Raw genomic sequence first — 26,188 nt, 5'->3', positions numbered from 1 at the left:
TAACTGTGTCCTTCAGCTACACAATAAAGCTTTGGTTTCACTGTGTACACACTTGTCTATTCAGTATGAATTCTTCAGTGTGCTTGCTGCGTTCTTTTCAGCAAGAGCTCGCCTTCTCCTCATCCAAAACTGCTGCTCATCTCCCTCAGCTCTCACACCATCATAACATCACTCCAACCCGTCAACGTGGCTTCTTCTTCTCCCCTTCACAGACAAAGACCCTCATAACCTGGCCCCCTGCTATATCGTTGTTCACCTTCATTGACACACACCTTCACGTTGAGTTCACATTGGGCCGTTGCCAACCGCTTTCTCTGGAAAAAGCAGACAAAGATTGAAAACATGAAAGCAGAGCTGGCTGAAAAATCTATGCAGTGCAGGAATGATGGCCAAAACTATGAAAATAACAGTTTTTGGTACTCAGTCCTAATTCTGTCAAAGTAATCAACTGTCTCTTGTTCCTCTTATTCACATTCTGCATGAATAAAAACCAACCAGTGACTCTGAGGAGCATTCTGAGAGACAATGAAACTTTCTCTGCACATTTGAGAGACAACTTATCGGTGCCACCAGCAGTCACCCAGAGCCTGATGTCTGCAAAGATCCACATCGATCCTGTAAGTTTTGATTTGACAGCCGTGCTTGTGTTGCAAAAGCTACAGAAACCTCATGCATCTCCAGTCCCAATGAGCCCTGATTGAAACAATTCTCTTCATGTTGACAGAGAAGTCAACGGGCTACTAAGAAACACTTTTGAACTGCTTTGAAAGCAACATTTTTCTAGCTTCATCTGTAAATAATGGAGGGTAAGATGTTCCAAAGATGATGCCTGCCAAAGCCAGGATTGAACATTTTAAAAATGCAGTGTTCTGGCCCAGGGTACAGTGTCTTTTCAGGTTTAATCAAGGGAATCTCTAGCACCCCAGCTTGACAAAAATAAGAACTTGAGTGATGAATGTCTTGTATCTCAGTTGTTTCCCATTCAAACCCTTTCTGTCTTATACAGCAGGGACATCATCAAGTGTGTTGTTGTCTCCCGACATGTATGGATGTCACTATTTTTATGTCACATACAACATAAAAACAAGCCTCAATAAAATGAAAGCTGTAGTTTCAGCCTTGTTTGCTTTGGCGTCTACCAACGTTTGTATCTGTCCTTCAGATGATGACCATCCCAACGCCAGACACACTGAGGAGCGTCCTGTGTGAAGGTTCCAATCTGGACAAGATTGTCCAATTTGGCAGCCAAGCCGAGAAGGAGGATTTTCAAAATGTCAGTTGTTCCATGAGTCCACAGCAGCTGAGAGACGCCCAGCGAGCCTTCCTTCGAAACGTTGACCCGAGGAAAGTGCTCTCCCAGGTGAGCTGTTATTGTTGACGCCAATACTGCTGACATACAATATGTCATGATTGATATGATCTGTGTTCAATCCGTTTTTTAGCCAAACGGTCAGCTGACCACTCCACCAGTTTGATCAAAGTCGTCTGTCTGTCCCGCCGTCCATCTTTCTAACACCAACTACAATTTACGGCATGAAGAATTTTTCCAAAAAACAGTGCTCTCCAACAATTTCAGCTCAACTGAAAAATATTACCGCATGTAGAACTTCTGGGCTGATCTGGATAAAAATTGTTTCTTTGTTTTTTTCGGTATTTCTTACCTTTTTAACCGCAATTTGTTACTTAAGTGTCAACAAATACTGTATTATCACACGTCTGTTACAACTAAGTTTGTACGGGCATTTTCACTCTCTTTTTAGAATAGACAAATTGTCTGGTGGGTAGAGAGCAGGGGTTGTTTACTGGTTGCATGTGTGTATCTACTACGTCATCGAGCTGTTTGTCCATGGACATTTGTGGATGGATGTGTGCGTGTGTGTGGTTTCAGTATGAGTGTTTTTTGTGTGGGTGGGTGGGGGGTGCTACTGCACTCAAGCAGGAACATTTATTTATTATAGCTACCACAATAAACTCACAAAACTTGTAGCGCGGGTGTAGCATCTCCTCTTAGTGCATTTGAAGTTAAAGGTTAAAAATCACTAATTGTACAGGTCAAAATGTGTATCAATAAAATGGCCCATGTTCCACCTCTGCAAGGTCATTCATGTCCACCTACACGTACTTTATCATAATAAACTGACTGATGGTGATCTTAAAGTCATATAAGCTGTTTTCCATCCTAATATGTCCTCTCTCATTTGTGGCTGAATCAGCTTCTAAAAATCAGCGGGAACAAAGAATGCAAGCTGCAGCTCATGAATTTCATGACTCGTGAGACGTGAATCTCACCAGAGAAGCGTTTATGTATCATATGATGGTGTAGCTCTCGCGGCAGCATTTGCTCGTTAGTCCACATTGTTCTCCTACTTGGTCTCATTTTACATTGTTAGTGTTTGCTGACGTATTTTGGTTTCAAAACTACTGAGCGGGCCAATTCAGCATCCCCATTAGTCTAGGATTGTTGGTACAATGCGGTTTAGAACTGCTGAGTGGACCATTTCGAGCCAAAAGGGGCGGCTCTCCGCTCCATCTATTGTTGGTGAGATTGGTGCAGAGGACAAACATTATTGGGTGTGATGTACGCGGGTGTATGCCTGAGTACAAATGAAATGTCAGAGTAGGAAGTGTAGATGGTGTTTATATACCAAAGTTTCCTGCTGAGCCTTTTCAGCATGGGACTTTTGATTTGCACTTCCAAACAAAACAGGACAGGAAATGGACAAAACAAAATGACATCTGGTTGATATAAAATTATTTACTATTATCTGGTGTCACACGCGAAAAGGCTGCATGGTTGAATGGGTCGTGGGTTCAATTCCCTAGTTCTTTCTATGTTGATTTTCCATGGTCTCCCATGCTGATATGGGTTTCCTCTGTGTTTTCCCCTACCATCAGAGGCATATGTGTTAGGTTAAGGGTCGTGCCATTGCCCTTGACCAAGGCACTAGGCTGTAGACCAGGAGCTGGTCCCTAGGGCTGTCGCATTGTGGCTGCCCACTGCTCCTAGTCATAAGGATGGGTTAAATTCAGAGGACTGATTTCCCACAGGGATCAATTAAGTGTAAAAACTAAACTAAAAGAAATCCACACTTTCGCAATTGATTTCCTTATTTTGGCAAAAATAAAAAGAGCAAATCTTCCGGAAAGGCAGGCTGCCAGCTCTCTGCGCAGGCATGGCTGCAGAGCCTTAAATAAAAAAGATAAAACAGAATTACAGCTGTAAAAAAACACCATGCATAACAATGTTATTTTAGGTGGTAAACAAAAGCCAAATACAATTTCTTGGGGAAAACATCATTTAAAAAGGTTACATTTCCTTAAATGCCCAATAATGCATACAAACACACACATCTATACAAAAATATGCACTCATCATTTGAAAATCTGTTAGTTTCATGCTTTAGATATCCTTTAATTTGCACGATTGCTGGACAGGCCTTTTTAAATATGACTTCAAACCTTTAATCAATACTGACTGAGGAGCATAACAAACATTAAAGGGTTTGGTCTTTTAAGGATTCAATTTAGTTGCTGTATCCCATTCCCCCATTACAGGGATATACAATTTTTAAAGGGTTATGCTTCCAGTTAATCTAATATAAAACTATAAAAATGACCTGGGACTACAGGGTACAGCAGCATTCTTAAAAACAACATCTTGACAAGTTTATCACACTATTATCTTAATAATGTATGTTGCATGTCTGCTTCACACATATGGCTTGATAGCAGGAAAGTGTCACTCATTTATTTATTTGTTTTAATTCATCTCCTACATACAAGTGCAACCAGGCAGAAATTATTTATTTTCCTGGATTCCTCTAAATCTCTGAGTTCTCTTCCGGAATGATAAAAGCCTGCACTCTCCTTTGAGTTTATCTTTGAAAGGAAATATATGGGACAGCAATTCCAATAAATAAGTGATAAGGCAGGAAGTTGTAGCAGAGAGAGAGAGGGAGAGAGAGAGCATTTGGACAATTTAAGTCCACAGGCGTTTTCTGGCGCAGAAAAGAAAGTCCAGACAAGATACAGTGGGGGGAAAAAGCTCTTCAGCGCCTCGAGCATGTGGCTGGGAAAGAACATCAAGCTCTCACACTTAAAGCCTGGCACAGACTGAATGATGGAGATAGCAACAACAGCAACATAAAGAAAAGGAGAAGGGGGGAAAAAGTTTGTCACCGAGGTAGCAGTGAGTGGCGCAAGGGTGATTTAGACCCCTGCTCTACAACTTTGTGTCATAAATGTCAAAGTGTGTGCAAAGTTAACCCTCCCTTTTAATGTTTTAGGCCTACTGCATATTCATCTCCCTTTATCGTCCTTCTAATATGATTTTAGGAACGCACACCGCTTTGGTCACACACTCTCATGGGTGATTCTAAAGCGCTTGGCTCAGACTTGTCACAGAGAGATTCCTGTTTTTCCCCACTCTTCCTGATGTCTGTTCTGTGCACCCTCTGCATAAATGAGTGAAGTTGAGACTCCATCCGTTTTGAATACAGTTTCCTTTGCAAAACAAAGCACCTTGTTACTCCGCTTTACCTTTCTCATTTTCTTTTTTCTTTGTCTGGTGTAAATTCCGAAGCTGTGTTGTTTCTCAGGCTTGGAGACAATGCGTTGGCTCTTTGTGTGCTTTCCAGTCGACGCTTGATGCATGAAAATGACAGCAGTTGCAGGGCACGCCATTTAGTTCTCCTAATTGGACTTGCGCTGTGTCCCGTCAGAACGCCGCTCTTGCAGGCAGTTACACTCCTCATTTCAGTGCAGCTGACTGTATGGCCTGAAAACCATGTCAAGATAAGTGTTATAATAAGAGACCAACCGGAGTTGTGTGATTCACAAATGTATTCAAATTCAGTTTATTGTCATAGTTTGCTCAATTTGGCTGTTCCGGAGGTGTGAGCACTATCACAAAGCCCCCCAGACGCAGGCCTTTATCATTTAACGGCACCAGTCGAAGCCATTGATCAGGTGTTTGTCCTCCCTTCAGCTGCCTGCTGGTTCGGCTGTAGATACAGCTCAACTGATGGCGAAAACCACTGCAGATGCATCGCCAGTGATTGATGAGGTTAGTGAGGGTTTCATGCACAGCTGAATCTATACTGACTACATGATGATATTGCTCCTTTAATTGACTTTGTTTGCCCAATTCCTCACCTGCACTCTCTTGGGTCCAGGCGATTCGGTTGCATAACTCGATGCTCTTCAAGGCTTCCAGCTTGTTGGATTTCCAACGCGACATGATTGGCAGCATCAATAAGCTACTGTGTGGAATGCAGTCTGACTTCAATTCTACCAACGCGACCTTTGCTTTACCCTCCATTAGTCAGGTGGCTCGTAACTCGTCAGTCCCGATCAGCAACAACAGTTCAGGTAAGAATCGCTAATAGCACGCTGAACCCAAAGCTCCACACCAGCCCCTAGAGTTTACCTTTAACTTTTGCAGTCATGGGAAGTCGGATAAAGATCTGTGTATTGGGAAAGACTCTCAGTCATAACATTGGATGGAGCAGTGTCCCATGCTTTTCCAATCAGAGACCATGGAACACATTAAACAGAGTTGGGAACTTGCAATTTATAACAACTGACTTCCAACTTACGATTGAAGGTACCATCGGTGCGTTTGTTTGAGCATCTGGATCCAGCTCATCTGTTGGTCGGGTGTTTGTGAAACAGGAAGTCACTAGCTTTGACCAATGGCAAAACGGGAAGCGGGGTCAGGGTTGTGCATGAGAACTGAGACAGAAACAATGTGTTTAGCCATAGTTTGTCAAACATTGAGTCAGTCATTTAAGATTTCAATGTGGCCATAGATCTTTGGACATTTTGCTTTTCAAACGTACAGAAGTTGAGTTAAGTTCACCAAATACACAATTCGACGAACACCAAGATGTATTCTCATTAATGAGTGTTCTTGGTTGACTGTGGTTTCTTTTATTAGATTGTTTTAAAAAGTTTCTACTTGTCATATTTGCCTTTGCAAAGCATTGCCAGCACCCACAAAACCTAAAACAACAGCTTCTCTGCCATCCAGCAAAAGTGTTCTGTTATACTGTGGTTCAAGATTTATTCAAGGTAGCCACATTTACAAAGTCTTCGTAATTGGACAGTGCTTTGAAAATGTGCACCACACATCTGAAATTAGAGGTTGTGGGTGGGTGGACATTCTGGTCCTGGAGCTTCTGATGGCTGCAAGGATGTAATTAGCCAGAGAGGAATGGCCTTATACTTGCAACAAGCACTTATGAATGACAGATGCTGACAAACGCAATTTCAGATTGGTCATATAAACACTTATATTTGTTGGTCGTTGTGTGGTGGAAGACGTGATATCAAGCAGTAAAACATTACAGAAGCAAAAGAGGTTTGTGTGATTTTATCGATTTTCAGTTCATGGCAACCTGCCGAATTATGAAATAGGAGAATTGCTGCTTGTTAGTGTTTGATAGAGGATATATCATTTTTTGTTCCTCTTTTTCCTCATTTTGGTATAGTACAGTAGGCGCTGTGTATTGAATGTCAAAGTTCCCCAGACTTGAAGTTCAGGTAAAAAGAAAGAAGCCAACGAGCATTTGTGTGTTTCCAGTGTATGACAAGATTATGGTGGTTTATGCCTTTAGTGTGTGTGTGTGTGTGTGTGTGTGTGTAAAGGCTTCGTTTGTCTTTTCTATGTATGTCAGAATGTGTCAAATGTGTCTACACAATGTTGACATTGTGGTTCTGTAGCAACATGGGAAGCTTTGTGTGTGCTGTTTCCAGGTTTCGTCAGCTAATAAGCCTGTTGACAATCTATACAATGGCCACGTTTCCCTGGTAACTCAGCTCTACAAGAGATTAATGGATTTTTGATTAGTCGGAGAAGTGGGAAAATGCTTGTGGCTTTATATTTATTGCCATGGAACCACATATCGCCTTATCTTTGCGTAGTTTGTGACCGTGCTGCACTTGTACTTCGGTAATTTCATAGCCCGCCATCTTCTACATACAGTTGCATCCGCCTATACCGTTCCTCAATTTGTACTTTATTTCCTGGACATTGATGTCAAATGGTGTCGAACAGGCCTCGAAGAGAGCCCGTGAAGAAAAACGTAACATAGTATCACGCACCTGTAAGGTTAATAAGAAACTGTGTCACTGATTTTGATTTATGAGTTTACTGTTTAAGAATAATGACCTTTTAATGATTGTGCACCTGTTTAAGTACACCTGTGTCTTTTTTTTATCTTAAGATCAGATGATAAATGTAGCCTTATGCAGTCATTTTTTTTAAATGGGGACCACAGGATTATTTATTTGTTTAAGTATTTATTTTTTACTGCATGCTAAATGAGTCCAAACCTGAAGAATGCGTCACAAAGAAGTGGTATTGGGCATTTGAAAATCGTATTTGTTTGGGCCATTATCAAATGTACTAAATAAAGTGACTGTAGATCATTTTGTTTAGCGTGTGTGTATATGATAGTTTATGATTATGAGTGCAGAAATAATTGCACAAATGTATATTGCGTAGCCTTTATACTGCCCAATCCATTATATTGGTTGATTGAATTACAACAAATCCTTTTTTTTTCATACTTTGGAGAGCAACTAACCCTGACCCAAGCGGTCATCACAAAATTACTGAACTAAGACTCAATTTGACAGAACACACACTCTTATCATTGTGAATGAAAAAAACAACCTTCTGCTGTTTTGAAAATCACTGAATATTTTCGCCTCCGCAACATCTCTGAGAATTAGACCTTCAGCTAAACTCCACACAGGCTCATTAGAGGCTGAACATTCCTGTTTCATTAAATGGCTGCTCTTTGGAGAAAACTAATAAGATGCCTCTCTTTTCCATGGGAATAAAGTTTCACATTAAAGCGGAACTGTACGCCAGTGCGAGCACAAATTAATAGAAACACTGCATCATCCATGCAAAATACGCACTCACATCTCAGTTAGCATGCTCGTGGTCTTTGTAAGATTTGCATGGCTGTTTCATTGTGCAGATCTGTGTACAATTAAATGTATGTGTAATATGCAGCGCGGATGCATAATTGTCCATTATATCTTCTTTGTATGTGTAAAAGTGCACTCAAAGGACTAGTAAAATAGCAATTATGTAGGCCTATGCAGAGGTTTTGTCAAGGGCTCAGTGCTGTTCTCTTCACAATTAATCTTCTGACAGCAATGAAAAACTTCAAATAGTGTCATTATTCAGAATATGTCGCTTCTAACTGATCTTCCACGACGGTAAACAGTAATTTTACGTCGTTACTATTTCAAAATTTGGCAATTATTCAAGTTTGAACAGGTGCGTTTACATGGCACAAAGCTAATAGGGTAAATTAGAAAATAGAGCATTTGCAAAAGACATGTTGTACAAGTACACGTCTATTTTTGAAAATCTAAATTAATTTTGCCATTTTTCGACAGCACTTCAGATCCTTTCCCAAGAATGGATTCCCGAATTTCTCAATGATAGGAGATGGGGATTTTCTTCAAAAGTGAAACACTAATCCCACCTTTTCCAAAAAAACAGACACATGAATCCCATTATGGACTCTGTATCAATAGGTGCACTTGCCTTGGATAAAACCGTTTCTTATGACAGCTAAAGCATAATTTTTTCTATCAAAGAAGGTCTTTTCTTACCAACTTTAATTCTTATTAATGATTAAAATGTCAGCATTTCTTACAAACCATTCAAATTAACCTTTCCTGTTCCATTTCATAATATACTCTCTCTGCCTGATTTCAGTGACAATGCTCATGACATTTCCTAATTACCTGATGTCAGCCAAACATCTAGCTATCGACTCTCTGCCTGGGTTTCGTCCTAAGAATAATTACTAATCGGTTGTGTATTTGTGGCTATAGGCACAGGTTTGTAATATACTGAGCCTATGAAAGTATACAGCAGGTCTTTGATGCAAGTATTTGAGAGTAAGCGGCTTATCTCACCCTGCTAAATGTCAACGAAGCCCGTCTCCATCTCCAGTGAGAGCGACTTTATTGACATTTTTTTCATGTTTATTTGAGTTTCTATTTGACGGACGGCGCTTCATTTGATGTGCTTCCAAGAAATAAGTGCTGCTTTCACAGACGCATGTAGTACTTCAATTCAGCCCAGTTTATGGAATTGCTGTATATGGGTGCGATGTAATATCTGAGTCCTTCTGCATGATGTGTGTGTGTGCACTGTGTTCGTTTTCTGTGCGGCCGTGCATGTGTGAGAGACAGGCGGCGTCTCCCTGTAGCGTAGAATCGAGCGAGTCTCCCGGGTGCGACTCAAATTGATTAAATTTGCCAGGTAAGTTGAGGGGCCGACTTGGGGCTCCAAGCAATTATTTGACGGTGGCTAGACCAGATTCTCCTGTTCTTTGTGACGGCCGTTTTGCAATAAAAGCAGGACCTGTTGTCAAAGATAGACCTCCCAAGCTCACAGCTCTGGGGAATGTGTAGCCTTTATGATGTTGATGATGTTGTAGCCATGCTTCAAAAAACAGTTTTACGCCCATCAAGTGCAGTTAATCTAATGTTTGCACGAGTCATTATTCACTCTGTTGTGGCAGAGTCTCACCTTAAATGTTGTGTTTCTTCTTCGTCTCTTGTTGTCCCTGTGGTCTGAGCATGCTGACTTTGTAATTGCTCTATGCGGCCCAGGATTATACTTGTGTATGAGATGATCAGACAATTGTTCATTTGTAACATTCGCAGAACAACTAAAACTGTAGGGCCTGTAAAATCAAGATTACAAGCATTTCTGTACTTACCATGAATAACCTTATGTTTAAATGCATTTTGTCCATAGGAGCCGCCTTACATCATCACCAGCTGATAATTGATAAAGAGAGATACACTAAAAATACTGAATACAGCTTCTCTGCAGTTCAGTCTGTGGCAGAAGTCGTCTTACATTCATTAGACTGGTTGATCTTCCTGGATGTTATTTCAGGACACAGGGTGAAGAGGTCTGACGCTGTATTAGTTATGCACAGACAGCACAGAGGTTGTTGTGAGTTGAATCGAGTCTTCATCATCATCCGTACGAAAGAAGCTGGTAAAAGCAGGAATAGAACATGTAGAATATTTAAAAAGGGCTGGGAGTTCTTTCATTAATGAGTCTGCAGAGAGCACCTGAACTGCCGCACACATTTTTCGTCTTCAAGTGTTATGATGTCAGGAAGTAACATCTGTGCAGTGTATGGAGGGAACAGCTGTCCAGACTCCAGACTAAAAGGTGACCATTAGCTCATTGCACACAGATCTCCCAGGAGCGCCCGGGAAAGCTGTCCGGCGGGCAGCAAGGCTAACATTTAATTGTGCAGGTAAAATCTTTCTAGTGGGAGAAGTAGACGCCTCCTGTGAGGTGACGAGGAGTGTAAGATGGAGGATTTGCTGAGGTCTCGACAGTGGGAGATGTAAAGACAGGTGTAAGATCAAGAGGGGGGAGTTGGGAAGAGACCAAAATGGCAGGATATTGACTGTCAGCTTACTCCTTACTGTTTGATCAACCGTCTAATGAGCTGCCACATTTCGCTCAACATGTTATCATTTAGAAAAATCTATGCAAAATCTGAACAAACAGCACGGCTCTCTCCTCCTCCAGTGCAGGTCCTCGTGTAACCTATTCAGCTCACTGCCAACCTGGCAACATTCACGTTGGCAGATGAGTTAAATAAGTAATGATTCTACAGCTGCTGACTATATTTACTTATTTTTATCTCTCTGCTTCACCCTTATTTACCCAAGCGTGAGCCCCTGGCTTGTGTTCTCCCTCTGTTTTTGTAAATTACACAACAATCTGCAACTTTTTCTTAATGCGTGCAAGACAACAAGCACAGAAACGGGTCGGACAGTTATATGAGTTGCTCACAATTGCAGGTGCTCACCCATTGTGGCTTTGTGTTGAAGTGGTCAGTTGTATTTAATGACCATACATTTGCAATATGATGGGGACTTTGGCAAATTTTTGCCATTTGGTGTAGCTGACCTCTTACAACTTTTGACTTTTTAAGATATGACACATATAAAATTTGACCCACAAGAACATAAAGTATCCTGCACACAAGGTTGTGCGCTCTACTCATTTTCGACCTAAATGCCAGATAGAACCTTAGATAGAATACTGATGATTAAAGTTTGGCAAGTACAAGAATACTAGATGACGACAAAGTGCACAGGGTCGGCAGTAGATGTGTTTAGTTAGTAAGTTTATTCAAGCAAACTGAAACACTTCTAATGTAATAAGAATCGTACACTAAGTAGCTGTCATGTTTAAACTTAATACACTATATTAGTTTTGAGCTGCTGTTTGAATTTATTAGTAGCACCACCGGGGTCATTGTAGTTCAGTGCTGTAGTTTTTGTCCAGTTTCAAATGTCCAAAGTGATCATGAAATCATGTCCATGCCTCTTCTCTCAAGGAAAGATGTGCACAGAACATTTGGGAATGAAAGGTGTCTTCTTTGTCCTGTTTTGCCTTACCTTGTCTCCTCTCCTCTAGATGACTTTTGTCAGACCCTCATCGACACCATGGAGAACACACCTGCCTTGCATTTCTTCTGGAGCACCTTCAAGCCGCTAGTGCAAGGGAAAATCCTCTACGCACCCGATACACCTGCCTCTCGACTCATAGTGCAAGAGGTGAGAGCCGTACAAGAAAGTAGAAATGTGTCTATATAAATCATTCACACGCTTATCTTAAGAACTGTTTCTCAATAATGTGTGGATCAACGGTCCGTATGCAGTCAGTTCATCAGTCTGTAGAGAACAGTTGATTTCCATATGGAGAGAGCCCGGCTCTGAAAGAACTTTCAGTTCAGCAGTTTCTCAGAAGGCCTGTCCTTGCAACGAAAGTGAATCTAATGCATTTTCATGGCATTTCTCAATGAGCATTTAGATCATTCTGCCAACTGCACAAGCAAAACAAACAACAGGCAACGGAGGATTTTGCAAAAAGAATACTGAGCAGGGGAATAATGCGTGCGGGCAAGATCTACCGACCTCACAGCAAGCAGCTTGGCGTTTGGCGCAGGAGGAACTCCTCGCACAAGACGTTGAACTGTTTACGAGTTGATGTTCAGGGGTAAATAACCCCATTTACATTTATCCCTGTGGGGGGGTGGAGTGTAACAGTGTGATGGTTTTTCTCCAGGGATTATGTGAAATGTGTAGATGTAGTGTACTTTCATGTCTGAATTGACTCGCTGCAGGCTTGGTGGGAATGCTTTCAGTCAGTGGATGGCAAGATGATGGGGTCTCTTATCATTGTTTTTCTTTTTGATTCAGGCGAACGGGACATTCAACGCCTTGGCGACGTTAAAGAAGCTTGCCGACTCGTGGGATGAACTCGGGCCGCGCGTGTGGGATTTCTTTCAAAGCAGCCCCCAAGTCAATGCACTACGGGTAAGATTTTGATTCTGGATCACTGTGACCCAAATCACTGCATCTCCCACACTGACTTTTGGAAATGTACACAAAAATGACTGTAATTTTACATGTCTCCCACTTTAGCAAAGCTGCCTTTACACAGTCCTGTTTTTAGCCGCAGGTGTGATTACACGTCATGTATATTAATTTGTTCCACTTCCTGTTAGATATTGAAAGTGAGAAGGGAAAGTAATTCTGGATAAGTGCAGGATAATTTTCATCCTGGCAGAAAGGATTATGTGAAAGCAGAGGACACGGACACTTCCCCACCACTTCTCTCTCTCTATCGCTCTCTCTCTCTCCTCTCTCTCGCTTTCCCTCTCGCTGCATTTCCTTGACACTGACATTACTCCAGTGTCACTCCAAATGAGCTTATAGGCAGCTGGAGGGGAGCAGACATTGGGAGCTCCATATAGCCAGGGTATTCATTACCCTAGCCCTAACCTTTACACAAATGGGCCGGCAATCCTCCTTTGTCTTCATTTTCTCTCAGCCTTGCTCTCTCTCTCTCTCTCTCCCCCCCCATCTCTCTGTCGCCACCTGTTGGCATGAATCTGGTGATTTCGAAGCTTTGTCATCTTCAGAGGTTTCTCAAGGTCCCGCACGCATTTTTACATGAGTGGACCAATTACCATCACCACAACAACAAGAAGTGAGGTATAGGATTTGGTGTTTAGACATGACTTGAAGGGCACACAATAATATGGGCCCGAGGAAGAAAAATGGCAACATTCTTTGCCTTACTCTGTGTATTTACATTACAAACATTTACAATGCTTTCACGTGTCCTTCTCCCTTATTGCAACGCCACTATGCATACCGATTGAAAACCAGCAGTTTTCACAAGGTCCCCTCCAAAGAACACTTTAAGACCTGGATGCATTCCTGTAAGCATCTTTGTAATGTCTATAATATTTGTATTATATATTATACTATAAAAATGAGTGAAATAACATAGAACATAATATAGGACATAACAACATCCATTCTCTTTGGAGAATACAATTTTCTATTAGACCCCTGAGCAAATGTCAAGCCCGATGAGCCATCAGGTGAAGTGTCACCTACTGTATGTGAGGAAATGGATTTGAGTGAGTTCTTGCTGCCTCTTTGCCATTGGAGACTTGAACAATTTACACCTGTTTATTAAGTACGACCAGCAAGGTTATGCAGGATATTTAAAAATCTATTTTTGTGCCAAATACCACTGACCATTAAGCAGCAGGCAGCACTTTGAGCCACATGTAGTAATAGCAATTTTACTGAAGGCCATGTGTACACTGGTCATTTGCGGGCACGACTCCCACTACCATTTCAAAATGATTTCGATGTTTTTGATAAGTCGTGTTCTGGAAAAGATTGAAGTACTACTGTAGAGATACTTTATTGCAACATTTTTCACCTAAAATAAGACGGGCTGTCTTCAGAGGTGTTGACACTGAAATGCCTCTAAACAAGACATACATCTGAATCACAACAACAAATGTCTACTTTAGGGCTGCATGACTAATTTCTTCCACCCAAAAGGTACAAGTTGAAATTTCAATCCATCCTTTCAATTCATGCACTGCAATCTAGACTATGACCACTTTTATACATCAACTCTGGAACTAAATAAGCAACTACCTTTCAGGAGTCAGAGTTCAGATCAAAATGCATCTTGGTTCCTTGGTGCCAAGTGAAGGGAGGCATTTCCGACCTGCATTCCCAAACAGTTTGTATGTTTTGAAGGTAAGGGTTTTAGTTGGGGGTGTTTTTATAGCTTGACCTTGCAAGTGCACAGCTATTCATTCAAGACCAAGAAAGAAGTACAAGCTTTCGGTGTCGGAATGCAGGTCGAGGTGCACTCGAATGAAGGAGTGTATACGAGTTTCCCATAAAGATTCCTGCGGTGCAAATAACAACAATCGGGCTGGAAAGGGTGCTGTACAACATGCTGTTATCCCGGAATTGGTGGTTTAATTCCATATCTTATTATCTCTTGGTGGGATATAAAGTCCTTATTCAGGATTTAACTGTGTGCATGATGGGTAAATGATCACCATTATGGTTAATTTTAGTTTATGGAGTAACACTGTCATTACCGTATTATTACTTGGGTGCTAATTTCAGAGCACTAGGAAAATATGCAAATACCGTGTGGGAGTAAGGAGGAGGGCTGTGGCAACTAAATAGAGGGCAATACGTTTAAACTAACAGGTGGGAGTAAAATGAGCTTATTATGCAGACATATTGTTTCTTTCCCCCCGTGCACTTATTTACTTTATTGGATGTATATTGTGTATGGTGTTTGTGCACAGGATATATTTTCCCAGAGATCAGTAGTTTCTTTGATCAATCCTGTGACTGTGACATGAACTGACAGGAAGAGGCATCCATATGTGTGTATTTGTTATCATGTAAGGTTGTGTCGGTTGCTTTTCAGTCTACCCAGCACGATTTTTCATATAGCATGCTGATTTATTCTGCAGGACCACACTGTTACCACATTTAATTTGAAATTAGGTGTTGCTGGCAAATCAAGTGTTCGCCGGTGCCCTGAACCAGCGTCTCAACGGCACAGGATGGACGGCCGAGCTGCTCGCCAACTTCTTGTACAATGGACCACCAGAGGATCGTCCAGCCGGCATGCCGCCCTATGACTGGCGGGACATGTACCGCACCGTTACACAAATCCTGCAGCTTCTCTCCAAACTCCTTGGGGTTTGTCATGCTTTTTGTTTGTTCAACATTATGATGACATACTTTATAGCAAAAGAGATTATAGTGAGTTTATTAGAAAGTGGTTAATATATTTGTTTTAAGAGGGACCAGATCAGAGAGCCTTCTCTTATCATCCTCACTCTATTGGCCTTCATGCTTTATGGAGACAAGCAAGAGAGAAAAGGCGGTGGTCTTTGATTCATTGAAAGTGAAACGACTTTGACTTGACTAGCTGTCAAACACGCAGGAGGATCTGTCATTATGTGGCTTCCAAGATGATCATAAAATAGTCCTTATGTGGCTGAATCTAGTGAATCTGTACGGGTATAAAATGCACAGCGCTGTCTGTTGGTAGCTGACATTGATTTATTGATCTGTGGCCCAGTTCGCAGAAAAATCTCTTGCCTTCTTGCAGTTTGTGATCAAACACATGTACCAACCACAGACAGGCAGGTAAAATGGCAGGTAGCCCCAAGCTAATATATGGACAGAGAAATTCCAACATAACAAATCTATTTCCTGTCTGTCTCAAAATGGACATAAGTAAATGGACAGCCGGGCTTCCCATGCTGTATGTCCAATTACTCTATAAGATATCGAATACCTCATAGCTTATAGCTGCAAAATGTGGTTTTGACAGCACAGCAGATCCTTGCCGTAATTATGAAACTGGTCTGACATTGCAGTGTTTTAATGTACCACTTGTGGCAAACGACCCACATTTTGTGAACCACTTGCTTTGCATGTCAGTCATGTCATCTTAATAGACAAAAAATACAAGGAACAGAACATCTTCATCCCTCTAAATAGTGTGGATTTGACTGAATTTGCTTTAATAATTTGAATCGCCACTGGTTTGTGCTCCAGTAGCTGTTCCAGTCCTGTGATATTGAATCTGTAGTGAACAAATTCGTGCTTCTGTGGTAGTTTGTTTTCCTCTATCGCTTGATTTCGAACACCAGACTATAAAATCCTGGGGGAAGAAATGATAAAACTATTGCAGCACTGCGACGTGTGGACAGCTGTCAGGTGCGACTGCCTCCCAGGATGCCTTGCTCATTATCGTCTCATGAAACGGGGGGACAAGGCTATAGAGCTGGGAGTTGCTAGTGAGGCTGGATCTCATTTGCTTGTCTCCGCTGAAGCCCAAAACATTTCCCACCCCCTGGCAGCTCCACATAATTTGGAACTGAACTCTGCATGGTTTGTCAATAGCTGCATGGTACTTTCTGCAGAAAAAAAGGCAGTAAATACATCTTCCCTTCTGCCAGCCAGTTCACGTCTGATATATAGAAAAAATGAAATCATTTACTTTAAGAAGAGAAATTGGATCCATTTCCTCAGAGGAATTCTTTTCTAATATACCATTTTCATTTTGCCTTTCATGTCCTTTGTTTACTTTCTTGCTATTTCTGCAGTGTCTGGAGCTGAATAAGTTTGAGGCTGCGCCCACTGAAGGCCATCTGGTGAGCAAAGCTTTGGAGCTTCTGGAGAACGGCACGTACTGGGCCGGCATTGTCTTTGAAAACCTCCAGCCCAACTCCAGCCACCCCCCACCTTATGTCAAGTACAAAATCCGCATGGATATCGACCAGGTAGAACGCACCAATAAGGTGAAAGAGAGGTAAGTGGCACAGATCAGTGTCTCTCTGGTTACCTAGTGCTGGAAAATTACAATTGGTGCTGTATCGGGTAAAATCCTGAATTTGAGCTCATATACTATATCATAATGAGTAGCGGTTAACTGTACCACTACTATATTAATTATTGTGGGGAACGGGTGTGACATTCTGAAATCCCCTAAATAGGACCTGGAACTAATTTATGCAACAGTTTTGAAAATCCGGACCGCTCCAATTTGACTTATTTCTGCAATCAACAAATGAAATTTAGGAAGCACACAAAATTGGAAAGAAGAATTTAATGAAATCTCAAGTCACAAAGATTTTTCATGCTTTATGTGAAGTGGAGTAAATATTTAATGGCTTTAGAAAGCTTAACAAACACTAACACTAAACTAGAACCGACATTGAAACGGTACAAAAGTGTACAGTAATGCATCAAGGAGACACAGCCCTCTGTGTTTGCCCAGAGATTGGGCGAATCATTTTTGTCATTTAAAGTTAACTTTGTGAAAATATAAGCACCAAAAATAGCACTGGCTACAATGACAGCTGAAAGCAGAGGCGGGGGGGGAATCAAATATTTTCGACCCTCCTGGTTCAGGTGTGTTTGCCCTTTCCTAAGACAGATCATGGTGTGTGTGCTTTTAATAAGGTCGTGGTCTCCTGGGGCCCGAGACAACGCCTTTAACGACCTGCGCTATATTCAGGGAGGATTCGCCTACCTGCAGGACATGATGGACCAAGGCATTACACAAGTACACACGCCAGAGAGTCAACCCCTTGGCGTTTTTGTCCAGCAAATGCCTTACCCGTGCTACGTGGATGACGTGTGAGTACATACACTTCCATCTGCCAACCTTGTGATCAGAGGAAGAGGCAGGAGGTATTACAGCAATAAACCTCTGCTCGCTCCAGGGAATTGTCGCTCACTACCAGCATAGTTGAGTTATGGCCTTATAAGTCACTTAGACCCTTCACATTTCCCTGTAGAAACTTTGCGATGCCCCCTCCCTCTCTCCTAACACTGCCTTTTCTACACATCTGTGTATGCCTCTCCCCAGTGGTTCTGCCAGGCATCTTTGAATTTACAGAAAGAGCTTTAGCTGATCCCCTTTTCAAAACTAAAGTCATGGAATTTAAAAGTGATTCACCAATATTTTTCAGGGAAATTATGTCCGAACTAGGTCACAGGTGGGGTTGCTTTTGTGATGTTTGGCCTCGCTCACCCAGGTTCTGTGCTATGTCGTCAACAGCGCATGTATTGGATGGAAAAATAAATGCTGAACGTATATTGTGGTTTCCAAAGTAGAAATGTCTTATATTAGAAAAGCATTTTGATCATTAGTACTTTGTTTTTTATAGGATTTAATCAATAAAAAATGTCGAACGAGCCTGAAAGTGGAGCCACTGTGCAGTTTTGATAAAAATGTAAAATTGGAATTGGGACATCTATTGGATTATTTAAACCCATGTTCCAAATGTGCAGAGGCATGTTTGACATAAAATTACGTCTTCTCTATTTATTTATTTATTACATAATTGAGCTCCCTCTACATTTCTGATACATCTCCAAAGTAAAAGCCAAGGGCTGGGTGGTCGAGGTTGATGCAGTGGTGGCAGGAAGGCTCGGGGCGCCGCGAGCGCTCTCGCCTGGAGCGCCGAGAGAACCAAAACCGCCACTGTGTGTTCAAATGTCTTTTACCCCTGATCACAGATGAGAGAAATAGGCTGTCAGTGTTAAAAGTGGGTCATAAACTCATCACATCCTTGAGATTTAATGTAATCCTGATTTCAGAACGCCAGGGTCAGCCAGCTTTGACAGGGAGAGAGAGAGAGAGAGAGAGAAACTATTGATTTTAGCCTAACCACAGGAAATACCTGAATAGCTGATAAACGCTGAATTATTTAGTAAACCACACTAAGTCACTTCCTTCCTCATGTTGCAAAGGCATTCTATTCCAGTGAGCGTCCTGTGCCCCAGTCCTCACATGGGTCCATCACGATCAAAGATTGATAGGATCTACATCGTGTGTGTCTCGCTTGCTCGCATCGTGTTAGATCATTTACCTATAGGGACGGATGCGATGTAGTCACCGTGGAGGAGTCCTGATCCAACATTTCCTCAGAGTCTGGTAAATTGCTTCCATCCACGCCAGCATTATGATCTTCATTAATAAAGAAGAAGCCTAGTGATGCTGTCAAGAGGAAAGATAATTACCGTGGAGATTTAAGTGCAACAACACAATACTGCCTCGGTAACTGCGTCAAATCTCACAATTTTTTCTAATCCAGTACTTTGATGGCACAGAATTCACCAGAAAATAACCTACAGACAAACAAAGAAGCATGATAATCTTATATTTCCGTTTGGTGTGGTACGGTTGACGTACATGACATTTCATTAGTAATACGATGTGCCTTGGGGTTGTCTTGGAAACAATGCAACAAGAAGACATCAAATGGTATTCACACATCATCAATGGTGTTAGGACCTGGATTTATACTCGTATTATTTTTATAGATTTTTGAAAAAGGTGTTTTTGGTACCTTAGTGGGTCTGGTTTAACACAGATTAACTACCAAGAGGATGCATCCTGATAGCAAAAACTGTAAAGGTTTCTCATCCTGCAGACATTTCTGGCCAAACTAGGAAATGATTGTTCTGAAATTACTTGTAGGTTACTCGATTTTTTTGTTCCTTTGGCGTTATGAAACCAAACCAAATGCACAAAAACAGCTCATTTGATCCGGACCAGAACCATCAGATGACACCTTTGGGAACAGTAAAATAATTTCCCCCTATATAATAGAAGAATTCACACCATCAGCTTTATTGTGCTTCCTCAAGAAGAAGTCATACAGGCTCTGTGTACATTTTCAACTAAAAAGCACTAAGTTTCACCTCGTACTTGCAATGATGTTTCGATCTGAAATTAGACGAGACGGTGCATCTTATTTGCTAATGTCGACTCCGTCACTTCAGTTTGCTCTTCCTAACACAAAATATGAATAATTACAGAAGATAAATGGGAGCTATAAAGCACTGCAATACCCTCAGTCCCTCCACCATTTACTCTTTCGCCTGCCTTGCCATTTGGGCGTTGGTGTTAATTATTAACACATGAAAACTCCTCTTTCATTCATAAATAATTGAGAGTGAAATTGCACAAAGGAAGATGCACAAAAACATACAGAGGCATGATGGGGAAAGGATCTGTGCGGTAATTACTTTCATCCTGGAACGTGTCGCGTCGCCAGGCAAAAGCGAAGAAAGAACATTGTGCATTCAGAGGAACATGTTTGTTCTTAGTTCAGCTAAAGGTTGAATCTGACTTGAAAATGTCATTAGAAACACACACACTATGGATTTGGACACTTTCAGACGTACTAGTAAGAATTGAGGAAAAAAACATTTCCTCTTCAGGGAAATATGAAGTGAATTTAGTGAGGAGGATCAAAGGATGAATTATTCCTTGTAGAGAGGGAAAAAAAGCTCTATTCAGACGGGGGTACAAGTACAGAAGAATATGAAAAGTGAAATTCATTATAGATTGGCTATATTGATTGGTAGGTCGGAGCTTATTATCCCTCTATGACTCTGCTGAATAACACAAATACAGTATTTCCTTTTCACCTTCGCTGTAGGAAATTAACCTGAGAATCATGACATTTAGTCAAATCACTTGCTTGTGTTTTGTTGTTGCTTGACGAAGTGCTGCATCCTTGTCTGATGTAGTGCATCCTTGTAAGGAACCACACTTTGTTTGTGTTCAGGGTTAACACTCTGGCATTCCAGCCCTGAAAAAGTGTTTGTTTTGATTTAAAATTGTTCTAATTCTATATATTCTGATGCTGATTCTGGTCCTGCACCACAAGTTATTGTCCTTATTAGATTTTTTTTCTCCATCTGATTTAGTTGAGCTGAATAGTACTTTTGTCTTCATCCTCCGCACAGCCTTTGGCTATGACACACCGAGTAAACTGCCACCAAATTGGGCCACTTCAACCGCCGCTGACCCTGCTGGCATATTGAACTTGAGATAAGCAAACTGCATTAGCTCCCACTGTCTTCATATTCACATTGTGCACAACCCAGAGATGACGGTGTGGGATAAAGCTCGACCCCTCCGGGGCCTGATAGCACCCAAACCGTTACTTTTTTGGTGGCCTCCACGCCATCTCACACTCAGGAATCGCAGGGATGTCTTGTTTGGCTCTCCAGGCTTTGTTCCCCATCAATAGGTCTTTCACATTCACACAGGGCTGATGCCCGATTCAAGGCTGCTTTCAACAATACTTAACACAGGCCTGCAGTGAGGAATAGGCAACACAAGGATGGGAGAAGAATACAGTGTCAGATTGTCATTAATCTGTTGATTCACTGTTGATCGAGCAACACCTTTTACGTTGAAAACAGATGTAAATACAAGCTGGTTAGTTTCATCTTTGTGTTGTTTCATCTTTTAGTGCTTGTGATCTAAAGTCCCATGCTGTGATTCATAGATCAGATACTTTGGACTCCTCTCATATGACATAACGGTGCCCAACCACCTCCTTCAAAAAAGGCTTTAAACATGATTATCGCACATTCCTGCACATTTTTGCGGTGTACTGATTTATTCTACTGGCATTCCAGTGAACAGTGAGGGTGTAAGCTTGCATACTTGTATTTGTATATTGCAAAGCCATAGTGAGTCGCTGAGTGCTCGGACAAACATCATGGTACAGATGTAGGCTCAGAGGCTCATTAGATGCTGCATTATGCATAATGCCTGTGCACGTAAAGTGCTGATGTGCCGTGAAAATGGACTGTAACATCAGGACACACCATCGCTCCTCTCTGTGCAGGACAAAGGCATTCGAGTCGCATTCGGCTCATGGAGATTTTTTCCGAGATATATGCGATATCTACAGAGGATCTGATGGTGATTTATGTGGGCGGCATTAATGTTTAAAACCACTCGGAATGCATGCAAAAGGGCATTGCTTTATGGCACGAAAATAAACCGCAAAGCAAGACCCTCCTCCACCTCTAACCTGCAGGTCTCGATCCCGAACAAGCTCTGCAAACAGACCTCGCCAAAGTATAAAGGGTCTATGAAGATGAACCATATGATCTCTGGCCCACTTTTTTCTGTGTCTCTTTGGTAAATATAATCAATGATGTAGAAATGCTCATTTGGAAGTTCTCTTGCCGCTCCGCGAGTGAAAATGAAAGTGAGAAACCGAAGGACATCTCACTTCTGGGGTATTTTTTAATGTGCGGCACCACATGCAGATCTCTTTTTGCATTGTGAATTTTCCCAGTACCAGCCTGTAACTTGATGCTATATTTGCTTGAAATAAGACAAGGTACTTTTTTTTGCATAGTACGCCAACCTCTGGGGAAGACCGTGCTCTACTATCTCTTGATTTACGAAGGAATCAGTCTTCCTGCCTCCCTAAATTTAGGTCAGCCTGCCAATGTAACTGGAGCCCTGAAACATAGAGACGCTTGGAGTTGTATTATTTAAGCACCTGTGATCGATCAGCGAATGTATAATTCAAGAGCATCTGGTGGCAAGGTTGTCGGAGTCAGACACCGCAAGCATGGCTGATCCCAACCTTCCCACCCCCCAGGTGTGAGCAGTCGCAGAAGGAGTTAACACACACAAGCTGTCAGGCGTTGAAAAGAAATCGGGAGCGGGCGATGGCAGAATTAGTATTCAGTCCTGCGCGATTGCTATGTGAGGATGGAGTCATTAATTCTCAAGCTTTACAGGATTCATCTTGTCAATCGTGTCAGTTAATCACGGGTCACGGATTGAATCCCTTAAGTTTGATGGTTGGGATTTTCACGGTCAAAGAAGCGGCTATTTCATGTGATCTTGTGAGGAGTTTTGGTGTTGATTGCTCCAGGGTGGAACTTTTTTCAAAAGTCTGCACTAACTTATCCCAGTCTTGTGGCCCGCGAGGCTTCCTTTGAAAGTGAGCCGTCCCGCGAGGGCAGTGGGGGGTCGGGAGGGGAGAGAGTGTCCTCCGAAAGAAGCTGTACGCTCTCCTTCAACTTCTCACATAACTGAACTTCCTCTTAGTCTCAGTGGGGCTAAACTGATATCTTTGTTGTGTTTGTGAGAACGTTCAACCCTTTAATCACCATTTTCTTTTATCGGAAAACCTTTATGATATAATTAATTGATATAATTAAATACCCCGTAGATCCATCCTGCTAGCCGCTCTGTCTGACCTAAATTGAAAGCTGTTGCAGGCAAAGAAAAGTACGGTGCAAGTTAGGTTTATCTTTACAACTTTTATGTTGAATTAATTAAATAGGATATATACTTTTTGTCATGGTCCCTCATTTTTATATTGTTAAATTGTGAGTGTATGCAACACCCATAGATGACTGAACTCCCATGAAATCTGCATTTGAGGATTAAGGAGACATTACCTAAAAATGTCTGTTTTCACTCGCGCCGGGAGAATAGATGACCATTACATTTTGTTTCAAATTAGACCTCTAGATGAAGACATGAAAAACTTTATTTATAAGTCCCCTTCAAAGCTGATTGGAGAGAATCTTTTATTGAGTTTTCTGTATTATCAGTAAACGGTGAAAAATTAAATAAATACAGAAATAAGATAAATACCTGATAAAAATCACCTTCTGGCAAACATCCAGGACTAATTTGTTATCAAGAAAACTACCTGTAGATATTTTATTTCTGATTGGACATGGATTCGGTAAGCTCTTGGAAGAATGTATTATTATTAAGAATAATGGGATATAAGATGCTATATGTGTGTTTTGTTGGCACACCTGCCACCTGCTTATTATTCTGACCTTATTATGTATGCAACAATCACAAAAGTGACCTGTGACATCTACACTTATAGACATGTCCCCTCCACTGCCTTATAAAGTGGAGTAAGCTCTTTGTTCTATCGGCAGAGGAGGAGATATTGACATGGCATTTTGGTGGCATTATGAAGCCAGTTTAATATCCCCTTATTGTGTTGTAACAACATCAAATCATGCATCATGTCTGGCGTGAGCTGTGGCACTCAATGGCTTGAGCTGATGCACCAAGTTTATGAAGGTTAGCTGAATGTAAAAATAAAACCACCTCCATGGCGTCGAGTCTATGAATGCCCCTGATTGAAATTCATAAGATGTTGTCTCGCACTGGATTAACCCGTGCTAATAACATTTACAGCATCAACCAAACTCGTTACTGAATCCTTTTATCATGCAAAAGCGGGCACAGCATAAAAGTAGAAAGGTTAACTGTAAACATTGGTTAAAATGATTGTCAGGTTCAGTTGAACAATTTCTAGAAACCCAATGTATTTCTGCTTTTGCAATTTGGGTTTTGAATGTGGCATATTAACCAGATTTTTATTTAAGGTCTATATTTAAGACGTTGCGATGTTTATGTGCAAAATACACATGAATCCAGTTTAACTTTGCCTTGTTGTTGCCCTGGAGTGCACACTGAGTGAAAGCATGCCATTCAAGATGATCTTTGAGGCCCACAAAAAGCCCACTGTTAGCTCATCTTATATCGAGCCAGTCTGTTGTGGAAATAAAAGACGAATGAAAATCAATCCGTATATGTGAACCCCAAGTTTTGTAACTTTGACAAAGTTCCACTTTTTCTCTGTAGTTTATTACTGCATAGGAAAAGAGAAACACAATATAGGCTATACTGAGTACTTGTATTGATTAAAACAGACCACTTCTCAGATCAATCTATAATCCTTTCGACTGTGTTCCATCCTGACTTTTCTGATTGTTTTCTTCCACAACCAGCTTTGTCAAGAGTATTGGAGGCATGCTGCCCATGTTCCTGGTGCTGGCCTTCATGTACTCAGTGTGCATGACCATCAAAAATCTGGTGCTGGAGAAGGAACTCCGGCTAAAGGAAGTTCTGCGTTCTGTTGGCGTTCAGAACGGTGTCCTTTGGTCCGCAAGTTTTACAGAAAGCATTGTTCTGATGACTGTTCCATGTGCGCTCGTAACTGTCTTGATTAAGGTCAGTATAAGAGACTTTTTTTGCAAAGTATCAAAACGCAAAGCACATAACATGCATATACAGCGACAAGAGTGAACTGTTGTGAACTTTTTGGAATTACTTGCAAATCTGCATAAATTACTCATCAAATAAGCCCTGATATTTACCACAGTCATAAAAATAGACACATACATGCTTTCTAAAGTAAAGTAATGATAAAAAGAAATATAACTTATTCTGCTCAATTACCCAATCAGTGAAGTGAAGTCTAGAGCTGTGAGCACTGCTACAACCCATTCTTCAGCACACAAAGTCTGGTTACTGACAGACTCTGCTCTTGTCTCTTCACACAACCTAATGAATATACATTTCTAAGGAAGAAGAATTGTGTGGGAGGAAGCACTGGAAGCTAGAAAACACTACGAAAGCATCTCTAAAGATCTGTGTGCTTTCCATTCCAGTTGTGGAGGGTATTTAGCACTGGAGTAATATTTGGGGACGATGCCTTGCTGCCACAGGGCCTGGAGAGCTTACAATCAATATTCTAGAATGCACACTAAATGTAGGACAAGTAAGATGATGCTACAACAGAAAGACCAAAATCAACAGCATGGGTTTTAAAAACAGATCGATTTTTGTTCTGGAGTGGCTTCGATGACGATCAGATGACATTTGATGATTAATGCAGAAATTATAGAGAAATCCCAAAGGCTCTCAGACTTTCTCTTGCCATTGCATTGCAGATTTTTATCCCATATTCTTTATTTCCATACATATCAATGAAGATGTGGCTTTGTCTTAATTCTCTACAAGTCATGGTTTGTTGCTGATAAAATAAAGCAAAAGGCATTCGACCAAATTATCTGATGTTCTTACAGGGGACACAGATCAGGGAAAAGTATGTGCTTTTTGTTTTGGTCACCTTGCTCTTATTTTAATCACAGCCAATTATGCAGCACAGAATGAAATCATTACTCTTGATTCGTTGGATCAGTCGTCTTGGGCTAATTAATTGAGCATGCAACAAAAAAAAGAATTGTATCAAATTAAAGTCACTGCTATATTTGCCCTATATTTCCTGTAACTGCTTCAGCTCCTCTCCTGTGCGTTATACATCAAGACGGCGCTAGTTGCAATCACAGAAATAAGTGTTTTTTACTGTTTAGCTCCGTGATTAAAGTGGAAATTAATTATCTTCAGCTGCAATAGTTAGAAACTGGTAGTACCTATTACCTATATACCTATTGAATGCTCTGATGTGGCACTGCGTTGGTGGGACATTCTGGTCGTTTTTTAATCTGCCTGAGCGGTCGATCCCCAGCTTAGATGTCGATTAGGAAAGATGCTGAAAGGTGTCGTGCAGCTGTCACAAAGACAGTTTGCGCCTACGGTGATGTACGACGTGCGGGTTAGTATTTGATGACTCCTTGTTTTGTGTGTGTTGTTAAT

At 41.3% G+C, this 26,188-nt stretch overlaps 1 protein-coding gene across 1 annotated transcript in view; it reads left to right on the top strand.

The window, feature by feature from the left end:
• The window catches only part of LOC142993131 (phospholipid-transporting ATPase ABCA1), a 119,349-nt gene that overhangs the window by 14,192 nt on the left and 78,969 nt on the right, over nt 1-26,188 (top strand). Inside the window, exons 6-15 of the mRNA XM_076143788.1 lie at nt 499-617; nt 1,163-1,360; nt 4,988-5,065; nt 5,175-5,370; nt 11,492-11,631; nt 12,277-12,393; nt 14,923-15,120; nt 16,539-16,744; nt 17,398-17,574; nt 24,538-24,760. Coding sequence (XP_075999903.1) covers nt 499-617; nt 1,163-1,360; nt 4,988-5,065; nt 5,175-5,370; nt 11,492-11,631; nt 12,277-12,393; nt 14,923-15,120; nt 16,539-16,744; nt 17,398-17,574; nt 24,538-24,760 — 1,652 coding nt within the window. The remainder of the gene's footprint in view (nt 1-498; nt 618-1,162; nt 1,361-4,987; nt 5,066-5,174; nt 5,371-11,491; nt 11,632-12,276; nt 12,394-14,922; nt 15,121-16,538; nt 16,745-17,397; nt 17,575-24,537; nt 24,761-26,188) is intronic.

This window comes from Genypterus blacodes, unplaced genomic scaffold (genome assembly GCF_046128005.1).
Source record: "Genypterus blacodes isolate CSIRO-AG114 ecotype Tasmania unplaced genomic scaffold, CSIRO-AGI_Gbla_v1 ptg000027l_1, whole genome shotgun sequence".
Lineage (NCBI taxonomy): Eukaryota > Metazoa > Chordata > Actinopteri > Ophidiiformes > Ophidiidae > Genypterus > Genypterus blacodes.
This window is presented reverse-complemented; position numbering and strand designations above follow the sequence as displayed.